General features: G+C 50.2%; 1 protein-coding gene and 1 long non-coding RNA gene across 5 annotated transcripts in view; one reads left to right on the top strand and one right to left on the bottom strand.

Moving 5' to 3' along the window:
* LOC115299277 overlaps window positions 1-5696 on the bottom strand; it is a 29041-nt gene extending 23345 nt beyond the window's left edge. Inside the window, exon 1 of the long non-coding RNA XR_003912088.1 lies at window positions 5253-5696. This is a non-coding gene — a long non-coding RNA (uncharacterized LOC115299277). The remainder of the gene's footprint in view (window positions 1-5252) is intronic.
* An 83-nt stretch (window positions 5697-5779) lies between these two features.
* Window positions 5780-23170, top strand: LOC115299274 (zinc finger protein 688-like). 4 transcript variants are annotated; one of them, XM_029948640.1, is made up of 4 exons: window positions 5780-6285; window positions 18789-18862; window positions 19021-19134; window positions 19881-23170. In XM_029948640.1, exons 1-4 carry the CDS (start codon window positions 6164-6166, stop codon window positions 20780-20782), a joined length of 1212 nt encoding a protein of 403 aa, XP_029804500.1. In that variant the 5' UTR covers window positions 5780-6163; the 3' UTR covers window positions 20783-23170. The 4 variants fall into 4 exon arrangements, 3 of the variants coding, with proteins under 3 accessions (XP_029804500.1, XP_029804501.1, XP_029804499.1); XR_003912085.1 differs by lacking the exon at window positions 5780-6285 and having other exon boundaries at window positions 18030-18862; window positions 19881-21025; window positions 22882-23170; XM_029948641.1 differs by lacking the exons at window positions 18789-18862; window positions 19021-19134; window positions 19881-23170 and adding exons at window positions 6665-6787; window positions 7547-8715 and having other exon boundaries at window positions 5792-6359.
* The last annotated feature ends 330 nt before the right edge of the window (window positions 23171-23500 follow it).

Raw genomic sequence — 23500 nt, 5'->3', positions numbered from 1 at the left:
GACATCAAGAGTTGGATGCTTGGGGTGCCTGGGTGGCTCAGTCGGTTAAGCATCTGGCTTCAGCTCAGGTCATGATCTCAGGGTTCGTGGGTTCGAGCCCCGCATCGGGCTCTGTGCTAACAGTTGGCTCAGAGGGTGGAGCCTGCTTCAGATTCTGTGTCTCCCTCTCTCTCTGAACCTCCCCTGCTAGCGCGGTCTCTGTCTCTTAAAAATAAAATAAAAAAAAAAGGAGTCAGATGCTTAACCGACCGAAGCCCCCAGGAGCCCCCAAAAATGATTATTAGTGGGAACTGGGTGTTATTTTACCTCACTACACAGCCTCTCCTGAATTGATACACCAGGATTCCAGGTTGGGCTCGGTCCCAACTAGCTATGGGGCCTTAAGTAGGTCACTCAACCTTTCCAAGTTTCAGATATCTCACCTGTCAACTCCACAGGGTTGTTGGAGATAAAACATGAGAGCACCTAGCGTGTCTTCATAGTCTGAAGAACAAGGGACTGAGTGCCCCCGCCACACCATATAAAAGTTTTTCGAACATTCAAAAGGGTTGTGAGAATTTTATGGTTAAACACTCATGCCCATCATTTAGAGTCTACCATTAATCTGGATTCTACAATTACGCTTTATCACATGTCAATCCATCTGTCCATCCCTTGTCCATTCATTACACATCTTATTTCACAGTACGTTGCAGATGTCATTCACGTCGTTCCTCAGCACTTCAACGTAAGGCTGGGCTTTACGCAAGAAACTTGAGCTCTCCCTTAAAATTCACACGCACTGTTATAAACAAGTGAAGTAAGAGTTATTTTCTGTATGTTATAACTTCTCATAACCCTATCTGATCGAGATTCTGGAACAACATACTGGTGGGCAATAAAACAATTTGAAAGCAAGTGCATCTTTGTATTTTTGTTTGGCAGGGAAAACAACATGACCTCAGCCACTTACAACGGAGCAGTTTTGGTCCTGAAGGTGTTTCAGTGCGATTAGGTAACAGCCACGTTTATTGTTGAGCTCCATCTCCTTCTTAAGTTTTCTCTATCCCTTGTGCAAAAACCAGTGATTTATAACTTTGTACCTGAGTACAGAAAAGTATTTTTTGGTCCAGGTGAAATCTTTTGTAGTTTCTCTTTAGGTAAAGTTGATTCTCTGTTTAGAAGGAAACTCCTGGGTGCCTGGGTGGCTCAGTTAAGCTGCCAACTTCAGCTCAGGTCATGATCTAGCAGTTTGTGGGTTCGAGCCCTGCGTTGGGCTCTGTGCTTACAGCTCAGAGCCTGGAGCCTGCTTCAGATTCTGTGTCTCCTCTCTCTGACCTTCCCCTGCTCATGTTCTGTCTCAAAAATAAATTTAAAAACATTAAAAATTTAAAAAAAAAAGGAAACTCGTATCTGAAGATATATTTTTCCTTACTCCATTTCTACAGTATTCATCATAGTGAGTGCAGTGAGGCCCCTCCAGGACCCGTTTTTTTTTTTTAAACGTTTATTTTTGAGGAAGAGAGAGAAAGAGACAGAGTATGAGCAGGGGAGGGGCAGAGAGGAAGACACAGAATCCAAAGTAGGCTCCATCACAGAACCTGATGCGGGGATTGGAACTCACGAGCCACAAGATTATGACCTGAGCCAAAGTTGGATGCTTAACCAACTGAGCCACCTAGGTGCCCCTCAAATTTACTTTAAAAATTAAAAAAGAGAGGCACCTGGTGGCTCAGTCAGTTAAGCGTCCAACTTCGGCTCAGGTCATGATCTCACGGTTCGGGGTTCAGGCCCCGCGTCAGGCTCTATGCTGACAGCTAGCTCAGAGCCTGGAGTTTGTCTTCATATTGTGTCTCCCTCTCTCTCTGACCCTCCCCTGCTCACGCTGTCTCTGTCTCTCAAAAATAAATTAAAAAACATTAAAAATTAAATTAAAAGACAAAAAAATTCTTTTTTTTAATGTTTATTTTTGAGAGAGAGAGAGAGAGAGAGAGAGAGAGAGCGAGCGAGCACAAGTGCGGGAGGGGCAGAGAGAATGGGAGAGAAAATCTGAAGCAGGTTCCGGGCTCTGAGCTGTCAGCACAGAGACAGACAAAGGGCTCGAACTCATGAACTGAGAGATCATGACCTTAGCCAAAGTCAGACCCTTAACCAGCTGACCCACTCAGGCATCCCTCCAGGACTCAAGTTTAAAAAATTATAAAATAAGCAAGTAATTGTTGAGGTGAAGTCAGTGGAAGCCACACCGAAAGTCAGAAGTATTCCAGTGAAAAACAGCAAAGGGAAAGCAAGAAAATATAAAGATGAGAAAAGGCACTAGGTGGGCAGCAATGAATAATTTGTGAACACAAGGGGGACGGCTCGTGGTAGGGCAGGCAGGAGAACCAAGCAAGGAGTGGTTCCAAGACCAGACAGTGGACTGCTGTCAACAGAGAGAAAGACTTTGTGAATCCAAGGACCAGCCTCATGCTTACCAAGTAGCATCTGGCATCCTGCCCGATTGCAGTAACATTCCCAATGGGATAAAGCTATCTAGTATCCACAGTCCAATGCCACAAACCATTAAGCTGATCTACCTTGACTAAAAAATAGACTGTGAATCTAGGGGGCAGAGACCCTGGAGGACAGCTAAGGCCCAGTCCATTTCGAGAGCTCAAGGAAGGAGGTTTCCTAGGGGGAAAAAAATGGGAATTTGAGATCTGATGCTATCCCTGGTAATTCAGAACAACTTAAAGAACCGCAAAGGGCAGATGATACAAGGAGAAAGGAAATACAATTAGAACATTTTTAAGGCAAACAATGACAATGGCAATCATATTACAATATGTAAGCCTATCAAATCAACATGTTGTACACCTTACATTTGCACAGTGCTGTATGTCGAATGTATTTTATTTTTTTTCCACCTTTCAAGTGATAGCTTTATTCACTTTTTTTTTGTCGAATGTATTTTAATTAAAAAAAAAAAAGCAAACATTGACCAGAAAGGAAACATAATCGTAGCATGGATAGGAAATTTTACAAATTTACTGCCTTACATGAAGAAAAGAGGTGAGCGAAATGGGGCTGGAAACTAGGCAAGAGTCATTGCAGGACGCTCACAAATAATTTCAAAAATGAGTCGATCAAGAAACAACAGCAAAAGCATATTTTTTAAAGAGAAAGCTCCAAAAGAAATAGTTAAGAGTTAAAAGTGTATTAATCCAGAGACACCTTGGTGGCTCAGTTGGTTGAGTGTCCGGCTCAGGTCACAATCTCTGGTGGGGTTCGAGCCCCGAGCTGGGCTTTGCACTGAGCGTTCGGAACCTACTTGAGAATCTCCCCCCCACCCGGCATTTCTGCCCCTCCCCTGCTCCCACTCTCTCTCAAAATAAATAAATAAACTTAAAGAAAAAAGGTGGATTAATGCCATTAGGGGAGATGAGAAAGTTCTAGTGAGGATGCTGGGGATGGTTGCGCAACAATGTGAATGTACTCAATAGCACTGCACTGCACTAAAAAATGGTTAAATGGCAGTGAAATAAGTCAGACACAAAAGGACACATGCTATATGGTTCCACTTACAGGACGTACCTAGAATAGGCAAATTCATAGATACATAAAGGAGATTAAAATTTACCGGGAGCCAGGGTAGAGAATGGGGAATGACTACCTAGAGGGTTCCTGGTGTCCTTTCGTGGTGATGAAAAGGTTTTGGAAATAATGGTGGTGACTGCACAGAACTGTGAATGCAATTAACACCACTGTACTGTAAAATTAAAAATGGCACAAATGGCAAACTTTATACCTTGTATATTTTACCACAATTTAAAAAAATGATACAACATACCAAACCTCATTGAACTGTATAATTTAAATTTAAATGCATGAGTTAACTACTGAGCTAATTGAATCTCAAAATTGTTAAACAAAATGCCTTCTACAAACAGTCACAGCAACATGAAAGGTGGAAACAATTCAAATTTCCACCAAATAAACAAAATGTGGTATACCTGTGTCCCCTCACTTTTCAAAACCTCCCATTAGGCTACTTCAGGAACATTCTACATTAAGGGGCACCTGGGGGGCTCAGTTGTTTAAGCATCTGACTTCAGCTCAGGTCAGGATCTTGTGGTTCATGAGTTCAAGCCCCGTGTAGGGCTCTGTGCTGACGACTCAGAGCCTGGGGCCTGCTTCACATTCTGTGTCTCCCTCTCTCTTTGCCCCTCCCCTGCTCATGCTCTCTCTCTCAAAACTAAACAAACATTTGAAATAATGTGTTTGTTAAAAAACAAACCAACCTACGTTAGTACCCATTTTCACCAACCGAAAGAAATCTGAAAAGAATATTTGCTTTTACAGAGGCAGCTTGCACCCCACTTAGCAAGTGTCCCAACCAAAGCTCTTTTCCAGGGAATTACCCTCAGCCCCTCAGCATCAAGCTACTATAGCTTTGAACTGTGAGTATCTGTCCTTGATCTAGATTTATTTTGTGCATCTTGTGGTAACGTATCCTATGGTATAAGTAAAGCCTATTGCTTTCTTGCTTTACACCATTTCAGCTTTTGAAAGGTTTCATGGAAACATCCTACTTTGGGATAGCAGGGGAAACCTGTATCCATGCAAGGGAGAATTATTCAACCATAAAAGGAGTGAAGCACTGATAAATGCTTGAAAACTTTTTGCTAACTTCAGAAATCAGACATGAAAAGGCCACAGATTGCGGGATTCCATTTCTGTGAAGTATCCAGAAAAAGTAAATGCATAGAGACAGAAAGATTCGTGATTACCACGGGATGGAGGGAGGGGAGAATAGAGAGCGGCTGTTCAAAGGCTGGGGTTAGTTTCCTTTAGGGGTATGAAGGTAGTGATAATGTTTGCATATTATTAATGTAATAAATATTACTGAATTTTAAGGTATAAATTAGTTTTGTTACATGTATTTTACCACAATCAAAAGTTGTGTAATGACTGGAAAGTGTGTACAAGGAAACATTCAGGGGTGACATCAAAGCTGTATATTTTGTTATGGGCGATGGTTAACACGGTTGTACATATTTGTCAAAACTCAGAGAATTTTACATTGAAGAGCTATGCGTTTTACCTTACGTACAATATAATTCAAATTACAACAGAGTTCAAAATGGTCTCTAGAGAACAAAGTGAAAGGGTACAGGAGGCTACCTTTTTCATTATAAACCTTTGCATTATTAAAATAAAAAACATACCTACTAGTTAATTTGGAAAAAATGTAAATGTATTTAAAAATGTCCCCACTCCGATTCCAACCTCACCAAGCAAGTTCGCCCCCTAAGTTCCAGTCCAGAGACCGAAAGCCGTCCCGCGATGCAAGGAGTCGGGCGCGATCCACAGCCGTGGTCCCAACGGTAAACGTGTACCCGGTTTCTACCTCTGCTGTACCCCAGGGCTTGGCCAGAGTATGTGCGTCTCCCCAAAGGGCTGGAGCCCGGATTCGAGATCCTGCCGTCACGAGGCATGGAGGGACACCGTCGAGGACACAATGCAGAACTCCATATAAATACGGAAGACCTCCAGAATTCCACACCAGCCGACCGAGAGGCGTTTTCCAACGCTCCATCCGCCCGGCCTGGCGGCGCTGCCTCTTCCTGCTCTTTGGACCAATCACCGGCCGCCTTGCAGGGCTGGCAAAGAGCGGCGCTGGAAGCCACCGCCCGTCCATCTTTCTTGAAGGCAGGAAGGCTCCGCCCCTCGGCCCGCCTCTACCCAGTTCCCATTCCGCCACGCCCCTCCTATCTCCCCTCCCACCCGCCCTGCAACGGCCATTGTGGTTGAGGGCAAGTGGCCTCTGAGGCCAGAGAAGCCAGACCGGCGCCATGTTTGATATGATTAACGAATGGCGCCCTTAAGAATCCAGAGACAACTGCAGCCAGGATGTCGCCATATTTTCTGAAGACACCTTCCGGGTCTCTTAACCCGGCTGTCTAAATCCAAGCTGCCATGAAGTGAATAAACACCGAGGGGTTTTGTTTGTCCCCGTCACACCCCCCGAATCCCTAGCAGCCAGTCCCTGCTACCTCGGGGCCCTCGACTGCGTTCGGACGCCAAGGCTGGGCGGGGCCCCGGCCTCCGGAGCCCTTTTTGTGGACGACGAAAGCTGAGGCCGCGCGCGGGGAGGCGGTGGCCCAGGGGACAAGGCGGCCGCTGCTCGGGGCCGGGAGGCCCCATGGCGCCGCCCCCAGCCCCGCTCCTGGCGCTGAGACCGGGGGAGACCGGGCCTGGTTGCAAGAAGCCCGGGGCCGTGAGCTTCGCGGACGTGGCCGTGTACTTCTCCCCGGAGGAGTGGGGGTGTCTGCGGCCCGCGCAGAGGGCCCTGTACCGGGACGTGATGCGGGAGACCTACGGCCACCTGGGCGCGCTCGGTGAGGCCCCGGGTCAGAGCCCCCCTCCTCCTTCACTGGGGTTCACAGGGGAGATGATATGAGGACCGAGAGGATTGTGAGTCCTAATCCCGCACTATTCCACCAACAGCACCACAGCCACCTCCATTCCCAGGGCTTCAGGTTAGGGAGTGCTTCCATCCGGCATCCGCTTCGCTCAAGCAGGAGCATTGCAGAACTTACCAGGTTGAGCATAAATTCTGAGGAGGTGCCCTACCCTGGCAGGGGGATGCCATCTTCCCAGAACAGCCTCTCAGCCCAGCACTGTGATCCCTGTTCTCTCCCAGGATTCCCAGGCCCCAAACCAGCCCTCATCTCTTGGATGGAACAGGAGAGTGAGGAGAGTGAGGCTTGGAGCCCCGCCGCCAAGGATCCTGAGGAGGGGGAAAGCCTGGGAGGAGCTCTGAGAGGTGAGGGATGGTCCCAAGTTTCCCCCCACTTGGCGCTCCAGGGCTTCCTGTTTCACAGAATTTTCTTTTGAATTCCCACTGCCAGCATCCCTAAAGGAATTAAAGAGCTGCCATTGTTGGATATTAAAGAGGAAAGGAGGCAGACCGGGTACAAAGTTTTCAGAACTTGGGACAGTAGTCATATTAGGACCAGAGTAGAAGAATCAGGAGCCCCAGTCCGAGACTCTGGTGTCTAGGTCCCATTTGGAGAAAACACCACTCGTTCTCCCTTTTTCAAGAACAACTAAACCCCTCTAGGAATGGAAGCGGCTTCAGGTCTGCCTTTCACATTCCTCAAGCAAGACAAGGTGGTACAAGAGAAAATGCCCAGTAATCAACAACTTGGCTCTTCCCTTTCCATCCCCTAGCAGAGTAATCTTGTGCAAATATTTCCTTACCTGTAAAAGTCTTACCCTACAAAAAAATTAAGAAAAGACAACAATAGCTACTGGTTTATTGAGCATTTACTAAATGCTTAACATGCTTCTACTGGTTTAATCTTCCCAGCAACCCTGTGAAGTCAAGAAACCTTTGATTCCTATTGGCCACATGAGACACCCAGGCCCGGATAAGTGGCTCTTAAGAGATGTAAACCTTAATTATCATCCTTCAAAGCCTGTGTCTTAGTACTTTCTGCCATTTCCTAAGTAAAAGAACCCTACAACCCGAGATGGTGTAAGCAAATGTGTTGTAAAACAGATCTCAATTCCTGTTTCCCAGGAGGCACACCGAACAAGAAGGAAGAGGCACCAGAGGAAGGGCCAGGAGCCAAGGGACCCGGAAAGACTCCTGGGAAGGAGCCTTCTGAAGAGCTGGCTAAACACAGCCCTGACTGGACCATAAGAAAGGCTTCGGCAAGAGCACAGCCGCCCACCGACGCTGCCTGGGACCAGAGCACAGGTGTGCAGCCCTCGGTCCCCGTGCCTAGCGTGGACGCTCAGGACAGCCAGCGGCGTCACGTGTGCGCCGACTGTGGCCGCCGCTTCACCTACCCCTCGCTGCTGGTCAGCCACCGGCGCATGCACTCCGGGGAGCGGCCCTTCCCCTGCCCCGAGTGTGGGATGCGCTTCAAGAGGAAGTTCGCCGTGGAAGCCCACCAGTGGATCCACCGCTCGTGCTCCGGGGGACGGCGGGGCCGGAGGCCTGGCATTCGGGCTGTGCCTCGGGCGCCGGTGCGGGGGGACCGGGACCCGCCTGTGCTGTTCCGACACTACCCGGACATCTTTGAGGAATGCGGGTGAGCTGCTCCAGTAGGCTGGGGTTGGGTCTGACCTTGGACTGCCTGGGCCCCCCGAGGGAGGCTCCGGAGTCAGGGATTTGGGGAACCGAAATTCATCCCTTGGGCATCCCTCGAGGATCCCTCAAGTTTTAAAACTTGTAAAAAGAAAAGTGCCTGTAAAGATTCAAATAGATTAAACTTGACACTACTCCTCACCTCGGGCTTTCTAAAAACAACGAAGAGAAACGAACAGAGTGGACTTTTCTCAAGGTGTTAATCTCAGCAGCAGGTGCAACTGAGATCTTTCCCGGACTCAGCAACCTCCCCTTGCTGCTTCTCTACATAGGAAGCAAATGCTGAAGGGACTGAGGCCTGGGGAGGGGGCCGGGGGCCCCAGGGCATGGTGAAGCCCTGGCTAACTGACAGCAGCAGGGAGCCTGGGAAGTAAAGGGGGTGGAAAGAATACAGACACACAGATCTGGTTTCTGCAGCTTGTCCCCAGGCACGGCTGGTAAGTCACATGCCATCCCTGAGCCTCAGCTCCCTCATCTGTAAAATAGAGATTCATACATAACATCTACCTCAAAGGTTTCCTGTGAAGGCTGAAATTTTAACAAGGTAGTATGTACAACATAGTAAATGTGCAATAAACATTTGTTGAAAAGGTGAATTACTGTTGACATTTTATGCTAAAGAAAATGTAAAGAAGCCTGCTAAAGGCAAGGCATGGATGTCAGTAGCCATATTTTGCAGATGAGTAAACAGGCTCTGCGAGAAGAAGTGATTTTCTCAAAGTGTCACTGCTATAAGGCAGCAAAGCTGGAAACTGACACAGTGCCTAGATACCTACCACTTTATTTTTATTTTTAAAGCTTATTTACTTCTAGAGAGAGAGTGTGAGCAGGAAAGGGGGAGAAAAAGAGAGAGAGAAAATCCCAAGCAGGCTCCATGCTGTCAGCACAGAGCCTGACACAGGGCTTGATTCCATAAACGGTGAAATCATGACCTGAGCTGAAATCAAGAGTTGGACGCGTAACCTACTGAGCCGCTCAGGTGCTCCTATCTACCACTTTCTATGGGTGGTCAAATCTGGACAGAAAACAGATCAGGGATTCAGATGTGGGTGAGGTGAGAACTGAGGCCTGGGTAGTGGCCTAGCCCTGCCTTCCTGGGGGAGTCTTAGCAGGAAACTGAGAATCCCATCAAGGCCAGTGACCTTGCACTTAGAAAGTGCCATCAACATTTAGTGGCCATATATTAGGTGGCTTCTGTGGGAGAGACTAGTAGGTGGTAAGGGAGTTCCAGGATAAAGCAGGCTGATCCCATTCATTCATTCATTCATTCAGCAAATGCCATATCAGGCCTCTGTGGGTTTTTGTGCCGGGCTCCAGGGCCACTCGGACTCCGGTCCTATGCTCCCTGTGAGAGGACGGTGATTGGGGCTATGGTGGAGGAAGTCCAGAGGCACCACCTGACCCACCCTGGCTGGTGATACGCCAGGAAATGCAGCTTGGGGAAGGAGATGGTCGTACTTCCCATTAAGATGAGTCGGAATTATAGTAGAAACAGTAGAGATAGCAGAGTAGGAATTGGTGTGGGCGGGAGGGAGGCTTTCAGGCAAAGGGAGAGTTGTTTCATAAAATGGATCAAAAATGGGCACAGTGTAGAGTAGAGGTTAAGAGCATGGTCTCTGGAGTCAGACTGTCTGGGTTCAGACCCTGACTCACTTGCTTTACAGCGGTGCAGTCTCTAGCAAGGCACTTCTTGCCCCACCTCTCTTGTGCCTTCGTTTCTTCATCTATGAAACCTGGATAATAAAAGCACCTACCTCATAAGAGTGGTGTAAAGGATTGAATGAAATAATACAGGGGCGCCTGGGTGGCTCAGGTGGTTAAGCGGCCTACTTCGGCTCAGGTCACGATCTTACAGCATGTGAGTTCAAGCCCCACGTCGGGCTCTGTGCTGACAGCTCAGAGCCTGGAGCCTGCTTCAGATTCTGTGCCTCCCTTTCTCTCTGCCCCTCCTCTGCTCATGTTCTGTCTCTCTCTCCCTCAAAGATAAATAAACATTAAAAATTTTTTTTTAATTTTTAATGAGATAATACAGAAGAGGGCCTTGCACGTTAGTGGTTAATAAACAGTGGTTATTGTTATTCCAAAACAATACAAAATAGTACATGAAGAGGAAAAAGAGGAGATCTGGGCAGGTCTTTTGATTCAAGGAAGGTTTCCTGGAGGAGGTGGTTCAAACTGGCTTTGAAGGAAGGGAAAGATTTCAACCAGATGAGGCGTGTATGGGGAATGGTCAGGAGTCCACCTGAGTGAAATGTACAGAACTAGGTAAAGAGTCCTCCGTGCAGCTATCTGGGAAGGCCACACATCACAGCATGAGGGCTTGGGGTTTACCCTGTAGGCACTCAAGAGCCATAGAAAGGTCTTGAATAGGAGCAGGGCTATTTGACTAGTGCTGTGTGAAGATGTCTTTGTAAAACAGTGCGGAGTGTGACCCGTAAGGAGACCGGATCTGTTTGGTATTTGCTCCCAGGTAGAGGTGAGCAGGAGCTGGACGAAGCTAAAGACTTTTTCTTCTCTCTCTCTCTTTTTTAAAGTTTGTTTATTTTTGAGAGAGAGAGAGACTTCGAGTAGGGGAGAGGCAGAGAAAGAGGATGAGAGAGAATCCCAAGCAGGCTTAGTACAGCTCAGAGCCTGACATAGTGCTCAGTCCCACGAACTGTGAGATCCTGACCGGAGGAGAAACCAAGAGCCGGAAGCTTAACTGACTGAGCCACCCATGTCCCCCTAGCAAGACTTTTTCTTGCAGTTGCTCTTGTTTGGTGACTTTTGAATTGGGGACAAAGATAGAAGAGGCTCTGCCATAGAAACTGCATGGCTCAGTGACTGACAATATGGGTTGTGAGCAAGTAAGTCCCAAAGGATTCAAGCACGGAGAGCTGGAGCAAGGGAGCCAGGAGTGGGAGGGCATGGAGGCCAAGGGATGACCAGTCCTGGAGAGGAATGAGTCAAAGAGAAAGTGGAGGTGAAGAGAAGAGGCACCACCAGGGAGGGAGGAGCGGAACCAGAGCACAGAGCTGCCCGGGTCAGCATACGGCACACAGTGCGTACTTTCTTTCTCATTTAGTCATTTAACAAATATCTACTAAACATTTGCCACGTACTAGGCACTATTCTGTGTGCCAAGATACAGCAGGGAAAACAGACATAGGAACCATTTTGGAACTTACTTTCAAGAAAGGTGGGGAGAGACAAATGCTAAGCCAGTACGTAAGTAAAGCAAGTAATAATATTTACTTAAGTAAGTAAATACTAAGCACCACAAAGGTACTAAAACAGATGACGTGCTCCAAGTTCCTGTTGCCGATGGGTTCTCAGGCCAGGCCTCCGTACAGAGGAAACATCTGAACTGAAGCCAAACGATGAGAAGGGGCCAAGGGGAAATGGGGCAGGTGGCGGGATGTGGGAGTGGGGGAGGGCAGGGTTTAGAGGCCGGGAGTGGGGGCCGGGCGGGAGGAGGGGGGCAGTTTCCAGACGGAATAGCAGGTGCCATGCTCTGAGGTAGGGGTGACTCTAGGCGAGGTGCAGAAAGGACACTGGTGGCTGGACTCAGGAACTGAGTGGAGAAGAATTACAGATAACCTTGGAGCAGGGGAAGGGAGTGGGTCATAGGGCTCCGGCTTGGTGCCAAGTTTGGATTTGATTCAAAATGTATTGGGAAGCCACCGGGTTGTGGGTTTTCCTTTCCTTTTTTATTTATTTATTTTTTGGGGGTCTTGTGATAAAATATACATAAAATTTTTTTACCATTTTAAATATTTTTAAATGTGCAGTTTAGTGGCATTAAGCACATTCACATTGTGTGCATCTGTGCACCTATCACCACCATCCTTCTCTAGAACTTTTCCACCTTCCCCAGCTGAAACTCTGTACCCATTAAAGTGGTTTTTTTTTAATTTTGTTTTTCTGTTTTTTATTTATTTTTGAGAGACAGAGAGAGACAGCACAAGCAGGGTAGGGTCAGAGAGAAAGGGAGACACAGAATGTGAAACAGGCTCCAGGCTCTGAACTGTCAGCACAAAGCCCAATGCGGGGCTCAAACCCAAGAACTGAGATCATGACCTGAGATGAAGCTGGATGCTCAACCGACTGAGCCACCCAGGTACCCATTAAACACTAACTCCAACTCCCCCTTTCCCCAGGCTCCCACAACCACCATTCCACCTTCTCTATGAATTTGACTGCTCTAGGGACCTCATATAAACTACTGGGAAGTGTTTTGTCTGTTTTAAAAAATTTTTTTAATGTTTATTTTTGAAGAGAGAGAAACAAAGTGTGAGCAGGGAAGGGACAGAGATGAAGGGAGACACAGAATCCGAAGCAGGCTCCAGGTTGAGCTGTCAGCCCAGAGTCCAACGTGGGGCTCGAACCCACACAAGCCGTGTGGTCATGACCTGAGCCTAAGTGGGACGCTTAACCGACTGAGCCACCCACCCAGGTGCCATCACCGGGGTTTAGGTAGAGTGTCAAGGGGATTTGGTTTGCAAACCCACTCTGGCTGCCCTAAAGATGGGCTGCAGTGGGGCAAGCAGAGTAGAAACGGAGAGTAGCAGAAGGGCCAGAGGTAAACACTGAGAGCTGAAAGAACAGGACCTGCCAGTGGGCTGGATATGGGGCTGAGGCATCAGAAGAGCCTAGAATGATGATAAGGGTTTGGCTGAGCGAGGCGGAGAAAGATGGAGGAGCCACTTCCTGGGGTGGCCCAGGGTAGGGGGGCGATGACAGGGTGGACCGCAGCATTTTAGAGCTGGAAGGGAGCTCTTGGGAGCTGGTTCCAAAGGGTTAATAAGCAGGGTTTAGGAAGCTGTGAGTGGAAGAGGCTTCTTTGCTGAGAAGATTCTTCAGAGGGTGTGGGGAAGAATGCTTGTTCTTTCCACAAGCTCTCATGTAAAAACTGTTCCACAAAATACGCTCTGAGAAAGGCTGTGGCCCGGTCTTAAAGACCTTACTTAAGATCACACAGACAGAGGTAGGCTTAGAACCCAAACCTCTTGATTTCTTGGGTGGCTGAGCTTGCTCTTTTCACTACACCAGGCTGTCGTGTCAGATGGATGGCAAAGGGAACAGGCTGGAAGCCCAGAGTCCACCCAGGTGACCCAGGCCTAAACCATTCAAGGGCCTGAGCAAGAAGAGCTGTAACAAAGTACCTTTGGTGAAGCTGGTCACCCTTTGTCCAGGGCAATTTCACATACCTCCTAAACACCTGAATGACATTTTTTTTTTTTTTTGCCCTGACATGAGCCTTAAATACAAACCTTTTCTTCACTTTCAATAATTACCAGAGCCTGTCATTTTTTTCTCTTTACATTTATATGACTGTACAGAATTGTATATATCCGACCAGAAATAGCTCTTCTGACCTCCCAGGTCGCTGCTCTGTGCACTACCTCACATTACAGCTGCATCTTGGTAGCCTGGCTTGAAATCCTATCTCTCTGGTTGCTGAGGTTGTACCTTCAGTTGTTTGAGGCATTACAACATGAGTTCTGGAGTGAGAGAGCCTGGGTTTGAATCCTGCCTTCACCACTTACTAGCTGTGTGGCCTGGGGCAAGGTCACCGCTCTGTGCCTCAGCTTCCTGATCCAGAAGGGACTTATCTTTGAAGGGTTGTAAGGGTTAAATGAGTTAACTGGAGGAAGCACTTAGAATAGTCTGGCATAGAGGCACCTGGGTGGCTCAGTTGGTTGAGCCTCTGACTTTGGCTCAGGTCACAATCTCATAGTTCATGGGTTGGAGCTCCGAGTCCAGCTCTGTGCTGACCGCTCAGAGCCTGGTGCCTGCTTCAGATTCTGTGTCTACCCCTCTCCCGCTTGTGCTCTGTCTCTATCAAAAATAAATAAACATTAAAAAAAATTTTTTTTAAAGAACAGTCTGGCATACAGTAAGTGACCAAAGCAACATTATTAATTTCTTAGTCACATCGCAGAACCAACTTCAGCCCTTGTACGGTCCGCCAGTGTTCTCTTAGAGGAGCCCCGGCTTGGGAGATCCGAGGGCACCTTCAACTGGAATATTAAAACAGATGAACCACGTCATTCAGTAACTTGACTACTGTTTATACAGTCAATCACTTAAATGGAGAATGCTGTTCATTTTCACAAGGTCAGCAGGTCTTCAGCTGCTTTTCTGGACTTGGCCTGGGGGAGGCAGCGTGAGATGGTGGAAAAGGCTCGAATTTAAGAATCCGATAACCTGCAGTCACTAATGGGCTGCCTAACCTTGGTTAACAACTAGACTTCAGTTTCCTCTTGAGTCAAATAGCTAAATTCTAGGGCATCCAGAGGCATCTGGCCCAGTGTTCTCAGTTAAAGACACAGCAAATGTATGGATGGATATACTACAGATAGGCCGGCTTTATCTGGAAGCATATTTAAGAAACTGTTAAAAACAGAGGATGGGAGGAGGCGTCACATAATATTATTTTGTACCTTGTAAATGAAAAAAAAATTGAGAAATGAACTAGCTTGCTAAAAATAAATTTTCTTGTAAGACCGTAATGGGCCTTCTCACCGGAATTGGACGTAGGTCGTCAGGCCGGGAGCCCCGAGTCCTGGCCCCTTTTTGCCCCCGGACACCTCCCGCGCTCTCGCAGGAGAGCCTCTTCCCCTTTCCCTCGCCAAACCGGAACACAGACACCGAAGCGACCATCTTAACTATGGGCAAGAGGGTCTCCCAAGACAGCTGGCGATACAGAAGACGAGTGGGTAACAAACACACTTTCTAAAATTGGAAGACGCTCCAGTGTCACCATCTTTTCTAACTATTTTTGAGAGAGAGAGAAAATCTGAAAACAGCTTCTAGGCTCAGAGCCTGACGCGACGCTCGAACCCACGAACCGCAAGATCATGACTTGAGCCAAAGTCGGACGATCAACCTATTGAGCCACTCAGGCGCCCCTAGCCATCATCTTTTCTGAGGGCACCTTCAGTTTCTCAGACCTGGGACCATCAAGTTCGCGTGACGGACCATTTCTCGCGTCCTAGAGCGGCCCCACCGAGGCTACTTCCGGCCTCCTAGGCCCGGAAGAACCCAGCTCCCCGAAGGCGGAATCCCAGGCGTCGCTCCCTGGTGCGTGGGGGAGGGGATCCCGACTCTGTCTTCGGCTCTGCTCCGGGCGTCCGGCTAAGGGGTCCGCTCAGGCGGGTCAGGAAGGAGGAGTGGGGAAAAGGCCGAGGGCTGCGAACTTGGTGAGGGTGGCCGCGTATTTCTTCCCCGAGGAATGGGGATGTCTCTGGCGCGTGCGGAGGATCGTGTGCCAGAACGCGATGCGGGAGAATTACAGCCACTTGGGTGCACTCCGTGAGGTCCGGTTCTCCCGCATCTCTGAAAAGGGAAGGGGGCGGATGAGATGCGTTTGTCAGGATGCCAGACTCGCCCGCACTCATGCCCTAGGTTGGCTTCGTTTCCCGTGATCCCCACCAGTTCGGCCTGACTGAAATTTACAACTGAGCCTCTTCGGCCAGACTCCTCCAGTGGCTCCCCAGGCCTTCTGCAAAAAGTTCGGAACCCATGTACCACAGCGTGAAGGCCCGTAGTAAGCTACCCTTCTCCTCCTCCTCCAATGAAAACCCAATCTCTCCGTACAGGCGAATGATCCCCATTGGCTCCAGCTACGCGAAATCTGTTTTTTGGAGGACAGGCATCTAACTTAAAGACCCTAATCCGACATCTTTCAGTGAGCTCTTCAGCCCCTTGCAGGATGTCTCAACTGCTGTTTTTGATCTCTGTAGCGCTGCTTGAAGGTCTCCCTACTGCGCCCCCAGAGCTAATAGGTGACATCTCTCTCCTTTAGTTAGAGCAGGAATCTTATCTTGGTTCACCGACGTCTCCAACAGCTAGAGACGATGCCTGCCACACGGGAGATACCCAGTCTGTTTTCATTAGATCATGAAGAATTGTTTCTTGAGTGCCTTGGGTTCTTCCCCAGGATTCCTAGACCCCAAACCAGCCCTCATCTCCCGGGTGGAGCAGGATGCCCCGCAGTGGGGTTTAGATACTGAGGATGCCCGAGAGAAAGAAAGATGAGAGGTGGGGGTAATGTCTCAGTTCCAGCTGGAAGGGAGTATGTTTTGTTGAACAAGAAACACGAGCTCCATGTTCCTTACTACTTTGTGCTGATCTGAATTTATGATACCCAATGAAGACTAGAATTTTAACCTTCTTTCTCAATTGACTGAGGCATCCAGTGGTCCCGTGGTCAGGTCACACTGTATGAATCATCCAAACTCTTAAGACAGTGGCAGTGTATGAATTAAAGCTTAGGATAGGATGGAGACAGTTCACCTTTAAAAAAATTTTTTTTAATGTTTTATTTATTTTTGAGAGAGAGAGACAGCATGAGCAGGGGAGGGTCTGAGAGAGAGGGAGACACAGAATTCTAAGACAGGCTCCAGGCTAGCTGTCAGCACAGAGCCCGATGCAGGGCTCAAACCCACGAACCATGAGATCGTGACCTGAGCCAAAGTCGGACGCTTAACCAATTGAGCCACCGAGGCGCCCCAACAGTTCACCTTTTTTGTCCTCAGGTGCCTGTATCTTGTAACAGCTGCTCCCCTGGAGGAGGGTATCTCTTCAGGTTGGTCTCAAAGTAGAAGTGTCCCTGACTTGTGACCCCCTCGATTGATCCACACAGTCTAGGTGGGTGCTTCCAGGGGCTCGGGACCCATCTGCAGTTGTGAAGGTTGAATAGACTTTGACTTAACTGGGCAAAAGTTAAGTTTTGAATCCACTGTATTTCACAACAGCCACTCAGAAAAATGATACATTTCAAAGGGAGTAGCAGAAGGAGCCTATTTGGGAGATGTCCTGAGCCCCTGGGGTGAGAGACGCTAGCTTGGTGTCTGAGCCTGTGGCCAAGGGTCCCTGTATGTAGCGAGGCCTTTTCCAAGCCCCGATTCTACACCCAGCCTCAGTGCCTGGTGCTCACACAGCACCCTGCACCAGTGCAGGCATGCTTTGCCATGACCTTTCACCTGACTCCATGCACTCTGGAGAGGGACTTGTGCCTGTGGCTTGTGTGGCAACTCCTGCTATAGCTGGTACCTCTCATGCTCCCTGCTGACTCACACAGGCAAGCTGTCGTATTCCTGTCCCCAGTGTGGGAGATGCTTGAGCCAGAGACCCACCAGTAGACCCCCACCCTGGTGCCATGGACCTCAAGGGCTGACATGGGTGTGAATCCTTCCCTGGGTTCTTCCTCAGGAGCATCCGGATCCCTCTGTGAGTTTCCAGCACTCCCAGAGCTCTTCCAGGTCTGTGTGTCAGAGGCATCGGCATGGGGGGTGGGCACTGACAAATGACAAGACCCATTAGTCTTATGGAAATCTTCTGGGGTTTCTGTCCCCCCCGCCCCCCTTATGTCCAGTGGTGTGAGAGGCTAGGGCTCAGTCAAGTCCCTGGGCAAATCTGCACCCTTACCTTTTCCAGGTTTTTGTCTTTTCCTTTCCCCTTTCTGCTGTGATCGACTCTACTTGCCCAGCTCCTCTGGTGTGGGGAGAAGCATCCACCAGATACAAGGTGTTGGGTGGAAGCCTCTGGAAGGAGGCAAGCAGAGAAAAGTTCCAGAAGAGATCCCAGACCTACTGAAGGGCATTGCATTTCCATGAGGGATGTGAAATGCTGTGATTTAGCTGGCCAAAGGAAAATGATCAAGTCTACTTAGGGCAGGATATTTATGAAGGCACATGGAGATACAGAGTCAGCTGTCAGTTAAATGTGTGGAGAGGGGGAGGCTGGAGGTAGAAATGATCGGGAGACTTGGTACCGTTTGCTGAGATAAAGACCCCAGGAGGAGCAGGCTGAACGACGAAGGGGATGAGTTCAGCTGTGGCCGTGCCTGGTCCAAGGTGCTAGTGGGACATTTATGCAGGGAAAGGGTGGCAGGAGGGGCTCTGTGATCAGGAGCTAATAAGCCAGGCTTGAGCTAGAGGTAAACAGACGTTTGAGAAGCCTCCTGCAGGGCAAGTGCGGGAGAGTAAGCTTACAGAAAGTGGGTCCTTCTGACATTTTACAAACCCTACCCTACTCTCCCCCAGCAACCTCCACGCTCTACTGAAATAGAACCTCCCAGAACTTCAGGCTCAAACGACCTTCTAGTAGCGAAGCTCTTTTACCCACTACATTGTGCTCCTCTCAACATTCGAAAAAGGCTTCTGTCACTCAGTGACGGGCGGAAACCCATTTACGACCGTGGAATTCACAAAGGCAGAGCCGACGGAGTCAGGCCGAACCTCCCGCCGCCCCTCCGTGGGCCAGGCGGAGGCGGCCGCCTTCAGCCGCACTTGTAGCAGTCGCGGCCATTTTGGCTGTGGGCTCGAGGACAAAAGCCACCTGGAGACCCCGGGGGAGGCGTCATCTGGGCACGGTGGCGTAGGAGCAACGTTCGCGCGGCGCGTTGCCGCCATTTCTTTCTGATGGTCTGTGTCCCTTCGGCCGGCAGCTCCTGGTCGTCGGCCAGCGGAGTGGGCCCTCGAGGGGCCGGCTGCTGCGCTCCCGGCCTTCTAGCCCGGAAGCTTCTAGCGCGGGAAGCTCCCCGGCCCCTGGCACTTGCCATGGCGCCGCCTCCGACCCCGCTCCCCGCGTGGGAACCAGACGCGGCCGGGCGCGAGCGGAGGAGGCCTGGCACCGTGAGCTTCGCGGACGTGGCCGTGTACTTCTCCCCGGAGGAGTGGGGGTGTCTGCGGCCCGCGCAGAGGGCCCTGTACCGGGACGTGATGCGGGAGACCTACGGCCACCTGGGCGCGCTCGGTGAGGCCCCGCCCGCTCGCCTGGGCCACCCCTCCCCCCCCTGCCCGCCCCGTCCCGCCTCCGGGCCGGCTCGGCCCGTGGGAGGCCCTAGGTCCGGGAAGTCGGGACGGCGGGGGGAGGCCTCCCGGCAGCGTGGGGTTTGCATTCTCCTCCCCCAGGGTTCCGAGGCACCAAGCCAGCCCTCATCTGCTGGGTGGAGGAAGAGGCCGACCTGTGGGGCCCGGAGGCCAGGGATCCGGAGGTGGGAGCGTGTCTGACAGAAGCAGACACAGGTGAAGTATTGGGTGCCGCGTCTCCTGGGACCTCCTCTGGGCCTGACCCGTTCTGATCCCCTGTGCCAACACCTGCCCTGCTCATTTTCTCCCCTGAATTGCTTTCCCAGCCGAGGTTCCCATGCCGGCCCTTGCCGAGCTCCTGGGTTCAGCCTAGAAGGGATTGGGAGTATGACCCAGGCTCTGCTGGGATGCTCTCTTGAGCTTGATCATCCCTCCTGCCGTTTTTGTGCACTCCAGTTTCTCTGCCACCTTTTGTTTCAGTTTCCTTTCTTTTGGTTATTTTGTGTGTGTGTGGCATCTCCATTCTCTTGGCTTCCACTGTTTTCTTTCTCCAGTTCATCCTTGCACAGGACCCTGTCCCTGTGAACTTGTCAGTGCCGCCACATTCATCCCTCTCTTGTACTGTTCCTGCTGCCTGGACAGAAACCTTAAACATCCACTCATCCTCCAGCAAAAATGTCCCTCCCTCCCCCATTTCCCTAACTCTGAGGTAGAATGTACAGTGCTCTGTTCTTTCCTTTTTTTTTTTTGGGGGGGGGGGGTCTCTGCATCTTTTCTGTCCTCTGAAGCGCAGGAAAAGGTGTCACTCTGAGCTTCCCTGCCTGTACTGAGCTGAGTCTCAGAGGCTGCCGTGGGTCCAGAAGGTGGCTCTGTATGTAAGAGGCTTCTCTGTCACCCTTTGGGGCTTGGCTTTAAGGACCGGGACAAGCCAGAGTCTGAGCTCTCCCCTTACCTCCCAGCAGATTCCAGAAACAAGGAAGAGAAAGGACAAAGAGAAGGGACTGAGGCACTGGAGAAGATCCTTTGTGTGGAAGCTCGATCTACTCTGAAGCACCCTTCTGCTGGGCTCCCTTATGGCCTGGAACAGCCGTCCAAGGCCCCTCGCCGGGGCCGGCCCCCACTCTGTGCCCACCCCCCCGTCCCAAGAGCAGACCAGCGTCATGGTTGCTACATGTGTGGGAAGAGTTTTGCCTGGCGCTCCACCCTGGTGGAGCACCTGTACACCCACACGGGTGAGAGGCCCTTCTGCTGCGCCGACTGTGGCAAGGGCTTTAGCCAGGCCTCCTCTCTGAGCAAGCATCGGGCCATCCACCGTGGGGAGCGGCCCCACCGCTGCCTGCATTGTGGCCGCGCCTTCACCCAGCGCTCTGCCCTCACCACTCACCTTCGGGTCCACACAGGCGAGAAGCCCTACGGCTGTGCCGACTGCGGCCGCCGCTTTAGCCAGAGCTCTGCCCTCTACCAGCACCAGCGGGTCCACAGTGGCGAGACTCCCTTCCCCTGCCTGGACTGTGGCCGCGCCTTTGCCCACGCGTCAGACCTTCGGCGCCACGTGCGCACCCATACGGGCGAGAAGCCCTACCCATGCCCAGACTGTGGGCGCTGCTTCCGACAGAGCTCCGAAATGGCAGCCCATCGGCGTACCCACAGCGGCGAACGCCCCTACCCTTGCCCTCAGTGTGGCAGGTGCTTTGGCCAGAAGTCAGCCATGGCCAAGCACCAGTGGGTCCATAGGCCTGGTGCTGGGGGGCACAGGGGCCAGAGTGCCGGTGGGTTGCCTGTGCCCTTGCCCCCTGGCCAAGATGACCTGGATCCACCTGTGAGCTTCCAGCACTACCCAGAAATATTCCAGGAGTGTGGGTGATGGTGATGGACTCAAAGACAGCAAGGCAAAGGGTGAAGAGGTAGACATTGTCTGAGGCCCAGGCTTGGCTCAGGGGTCTGAGCCTCTGTGGCAACTCCAGGCAGGTCCCAGAATTCTGAGCAAGAGGTGGTCCTGGGCGATTGAGGACCCTCTTATCTAAGGCCTTCACAAACTTGATCTCCTGACACCTTGCTCCCTACTGCCCCAGACTCTAGAATCTCCCTTTGCTGAGTTAGGGCTGAGGTAAGCGCTTCCACAAGACATCCGTGGTGGGGGAAGAAAAGGCCGTTACTCAGCTTAGACATGTTAAGAGGTAGAAGAGAACTTTGCTTTATCCATTGTCTTTTTACTGCGGGAGTTCAAAACTGATGGCCACGTACTGAATCTGGCTTGCAGCAACATTTTAAAAATCATTTTTGGCCCAACCAACATTTTAAAGTGTTAACAAATTATTGGTTAAGATTTAAAAGGATATTTCACACAAAAATTCAGGTTTCTGGCCTCATTTGAAAAATCCAAGGATTTGGCAACTTGACCAGAGCTCTCGCAAAACCGCACCTGGCAGGGGCCGGGGGACAACTGTCCAGGCCCCTGTCACTGACACTCCATGTCAGCCCCTGATTGGCATCAGCTGGCCCTTGTCATTGCTTGTCCATGTCTCTGGGTAAAGCAGGCCCTCTCCATCTGGCGTTTCCCTCTCATTTTACATGACCTTTTGGGTTCCTCTAGTCATTTGAGTTTGCAAACTGGTTTATAGCATTCATGTTCTCCTGAATCGAGAATTCAGGTAGAAAGCACATATGTGAAAGGCTGGCGGGAGAGAAGTAAAAGCAGGCTTTATTTCAGATGTTTGCTATATCACAGTCTCTGATTTACAAAGTACTGTCTTGTCCATCAACTCATTTTCCTCCCTCCATATGAGGGAGGAACCATCTTGTTTGGAAAGGACAGTCCTGTCAGGAAGAGACTGTCAGGACTATATATTGTGCCCCAAACCGAGTGGTATCTCTGTCAGGCTCCAGTAGGACTCTCAGCTGACCGGCAGTTCCTGTTTTGGAAGAGGAAGGCTCTGAGTGTCCCCTCCAGTCTTTCTTGGGCCACCCTGGGAGAGCACTGTTGCTCAGGCTTCAGCCACTCTCAACCCCGCGAGGAGGGCCTCATCATCTTTTTGAACTGGAAGAGATCTTGGCTTTTCCATCCTTTTTTATTTGGGGGCTCTGAGTGAGCCTGGGGGAGGCCAAACAACCTGGCCAAGGTCACCTATAGAGTGGTACTCCAGGGTTCTTGGTTTACGGCCATCTTGACCATACCACTCCTGAGGTCCTTGCCAGTGTCTCAGCCAGGGTTCTGGAGGCATCTGCTCCCTCCTATAATGCCCCCCAAGCAATGACCTGGACTAGGTACACAGCAGCCCACTATCGGTGAAGGCCAGGTACGAGATGACCAACAAAACACGTAGCAAAGCAAGACAAGGGAGAAACTAGCCCAAGATGAGAGTTCCCCGGCAAGCCCAAGCAAAGCTTGCTTCTTTTGGAGTGCCAGCCATCATGAACAAAGAGGGGTCAGGCCAGGGACGTTTGGAGTTAGTAGCCAAGGGAACTGGGCTCATATTTATTCCCAAGCTGTATCACCTGTGACCATTTTCCATCTACCACCAGTTCCTCTGTGGTCAAGTCCAGCCTTGTCCAGGTGGTGAAGCAGCCAGCCAGGAGTGGGCCCTGTTCCTGCCTCTGGCCAGGATGACCCTTCACCTTCACCCCAAAGACTAATCGCAGGGCTTTAGGTCTTCTGAGAGCTTGTATGCATTTGCCTTCTTCACCTAACTCAGCCCCAGTCATGTCTAGCCTACCTTAGGAAGAAACCAGATTTGTTGTAAAGGAAGAGGTAGAAAATTTGGGGGAAAGACACTGTTCAGGTGAATGTAATCAACCGGCCTGATTCCAACTTAATCTTCAAATTGTATTCCACCAAGACCTGACTTCCCCTAAATTTCACTGGGTGGATTGGCTCATGTGCCACTTTGTCACAAGGGGGACGGGAAGTGAGAAAGAGCACCTTGGCAACAGGAGCTATATTTATATCAGCTTTTAATTCCCTAGGGAAGCCAGTGTCCAGCCCTTCCCTTGCCTAACCCTCAGCACTGCCCGGGGAAAGCCCAGCCTGCAACACCAGTTGTCAGCTCAGATTCAAAGTCAGATCTGGACCCTGCCTGCAGCTTGCCAATTAAAGGTACCATAATTACTACCTACTTTCTCTGAGTGCTTTGAAGTTTGCAAGGCTTGCTTAGGGCCCCAACACCAGACCTAGTCCCTCTGCTTCCTGCCCTTGTGACCCAACTTTCCACAATTTAATCAATTTTTGAGTGTAATGAAATATGGCTCAGCTTCACTCTGTTCTCAGCTCATTTCTTGGCATGGATACCGCCACCAGAGATGGGGCTCCCTTTTCTCTCTGCTACTGCAGGTCTTTGAGGCTCAGACCCTGAACAATTTAAGCCAGAAAGACAGTTTTCTTAGGGCTTCATGGTGCATCAAGGAAAATGCTTGTCTGCACCAGACAAAATGAGCCGCAGCCACATGGCTAGAGTGAAAGGTCAAGGTCATGACCACATGACCCATTCCTAGCTTGTCCAAGCTATGTAAAATAAGGACAAGTACTGACTTGAGTTTTAAAGACCCCTAAACATTTTTGAATGTTTGTGTGCATCCTCCTAGGAGC

This window comes from Suricata suricatta, chromosome 8 (genome assembly GCF_006229205.1).
Source record: "Suricata suricatta isolate VVHF042 chromosome 8, meerkat_22Aug2017_6uvM2_HiC, whole genome shotgun sequence".
Classification (NCBI taxonomy): Eukaryota; Metazoa; Chordata; class Mammalia; order Carnivora; family Herpestidae; genus Suricata; species Suricata suricatta.
The sequence above is the reverse complement of the archived record's forward strand: the minus strand, read 5'-3'. Positions and strand labels throughout refer to the sequence as shown.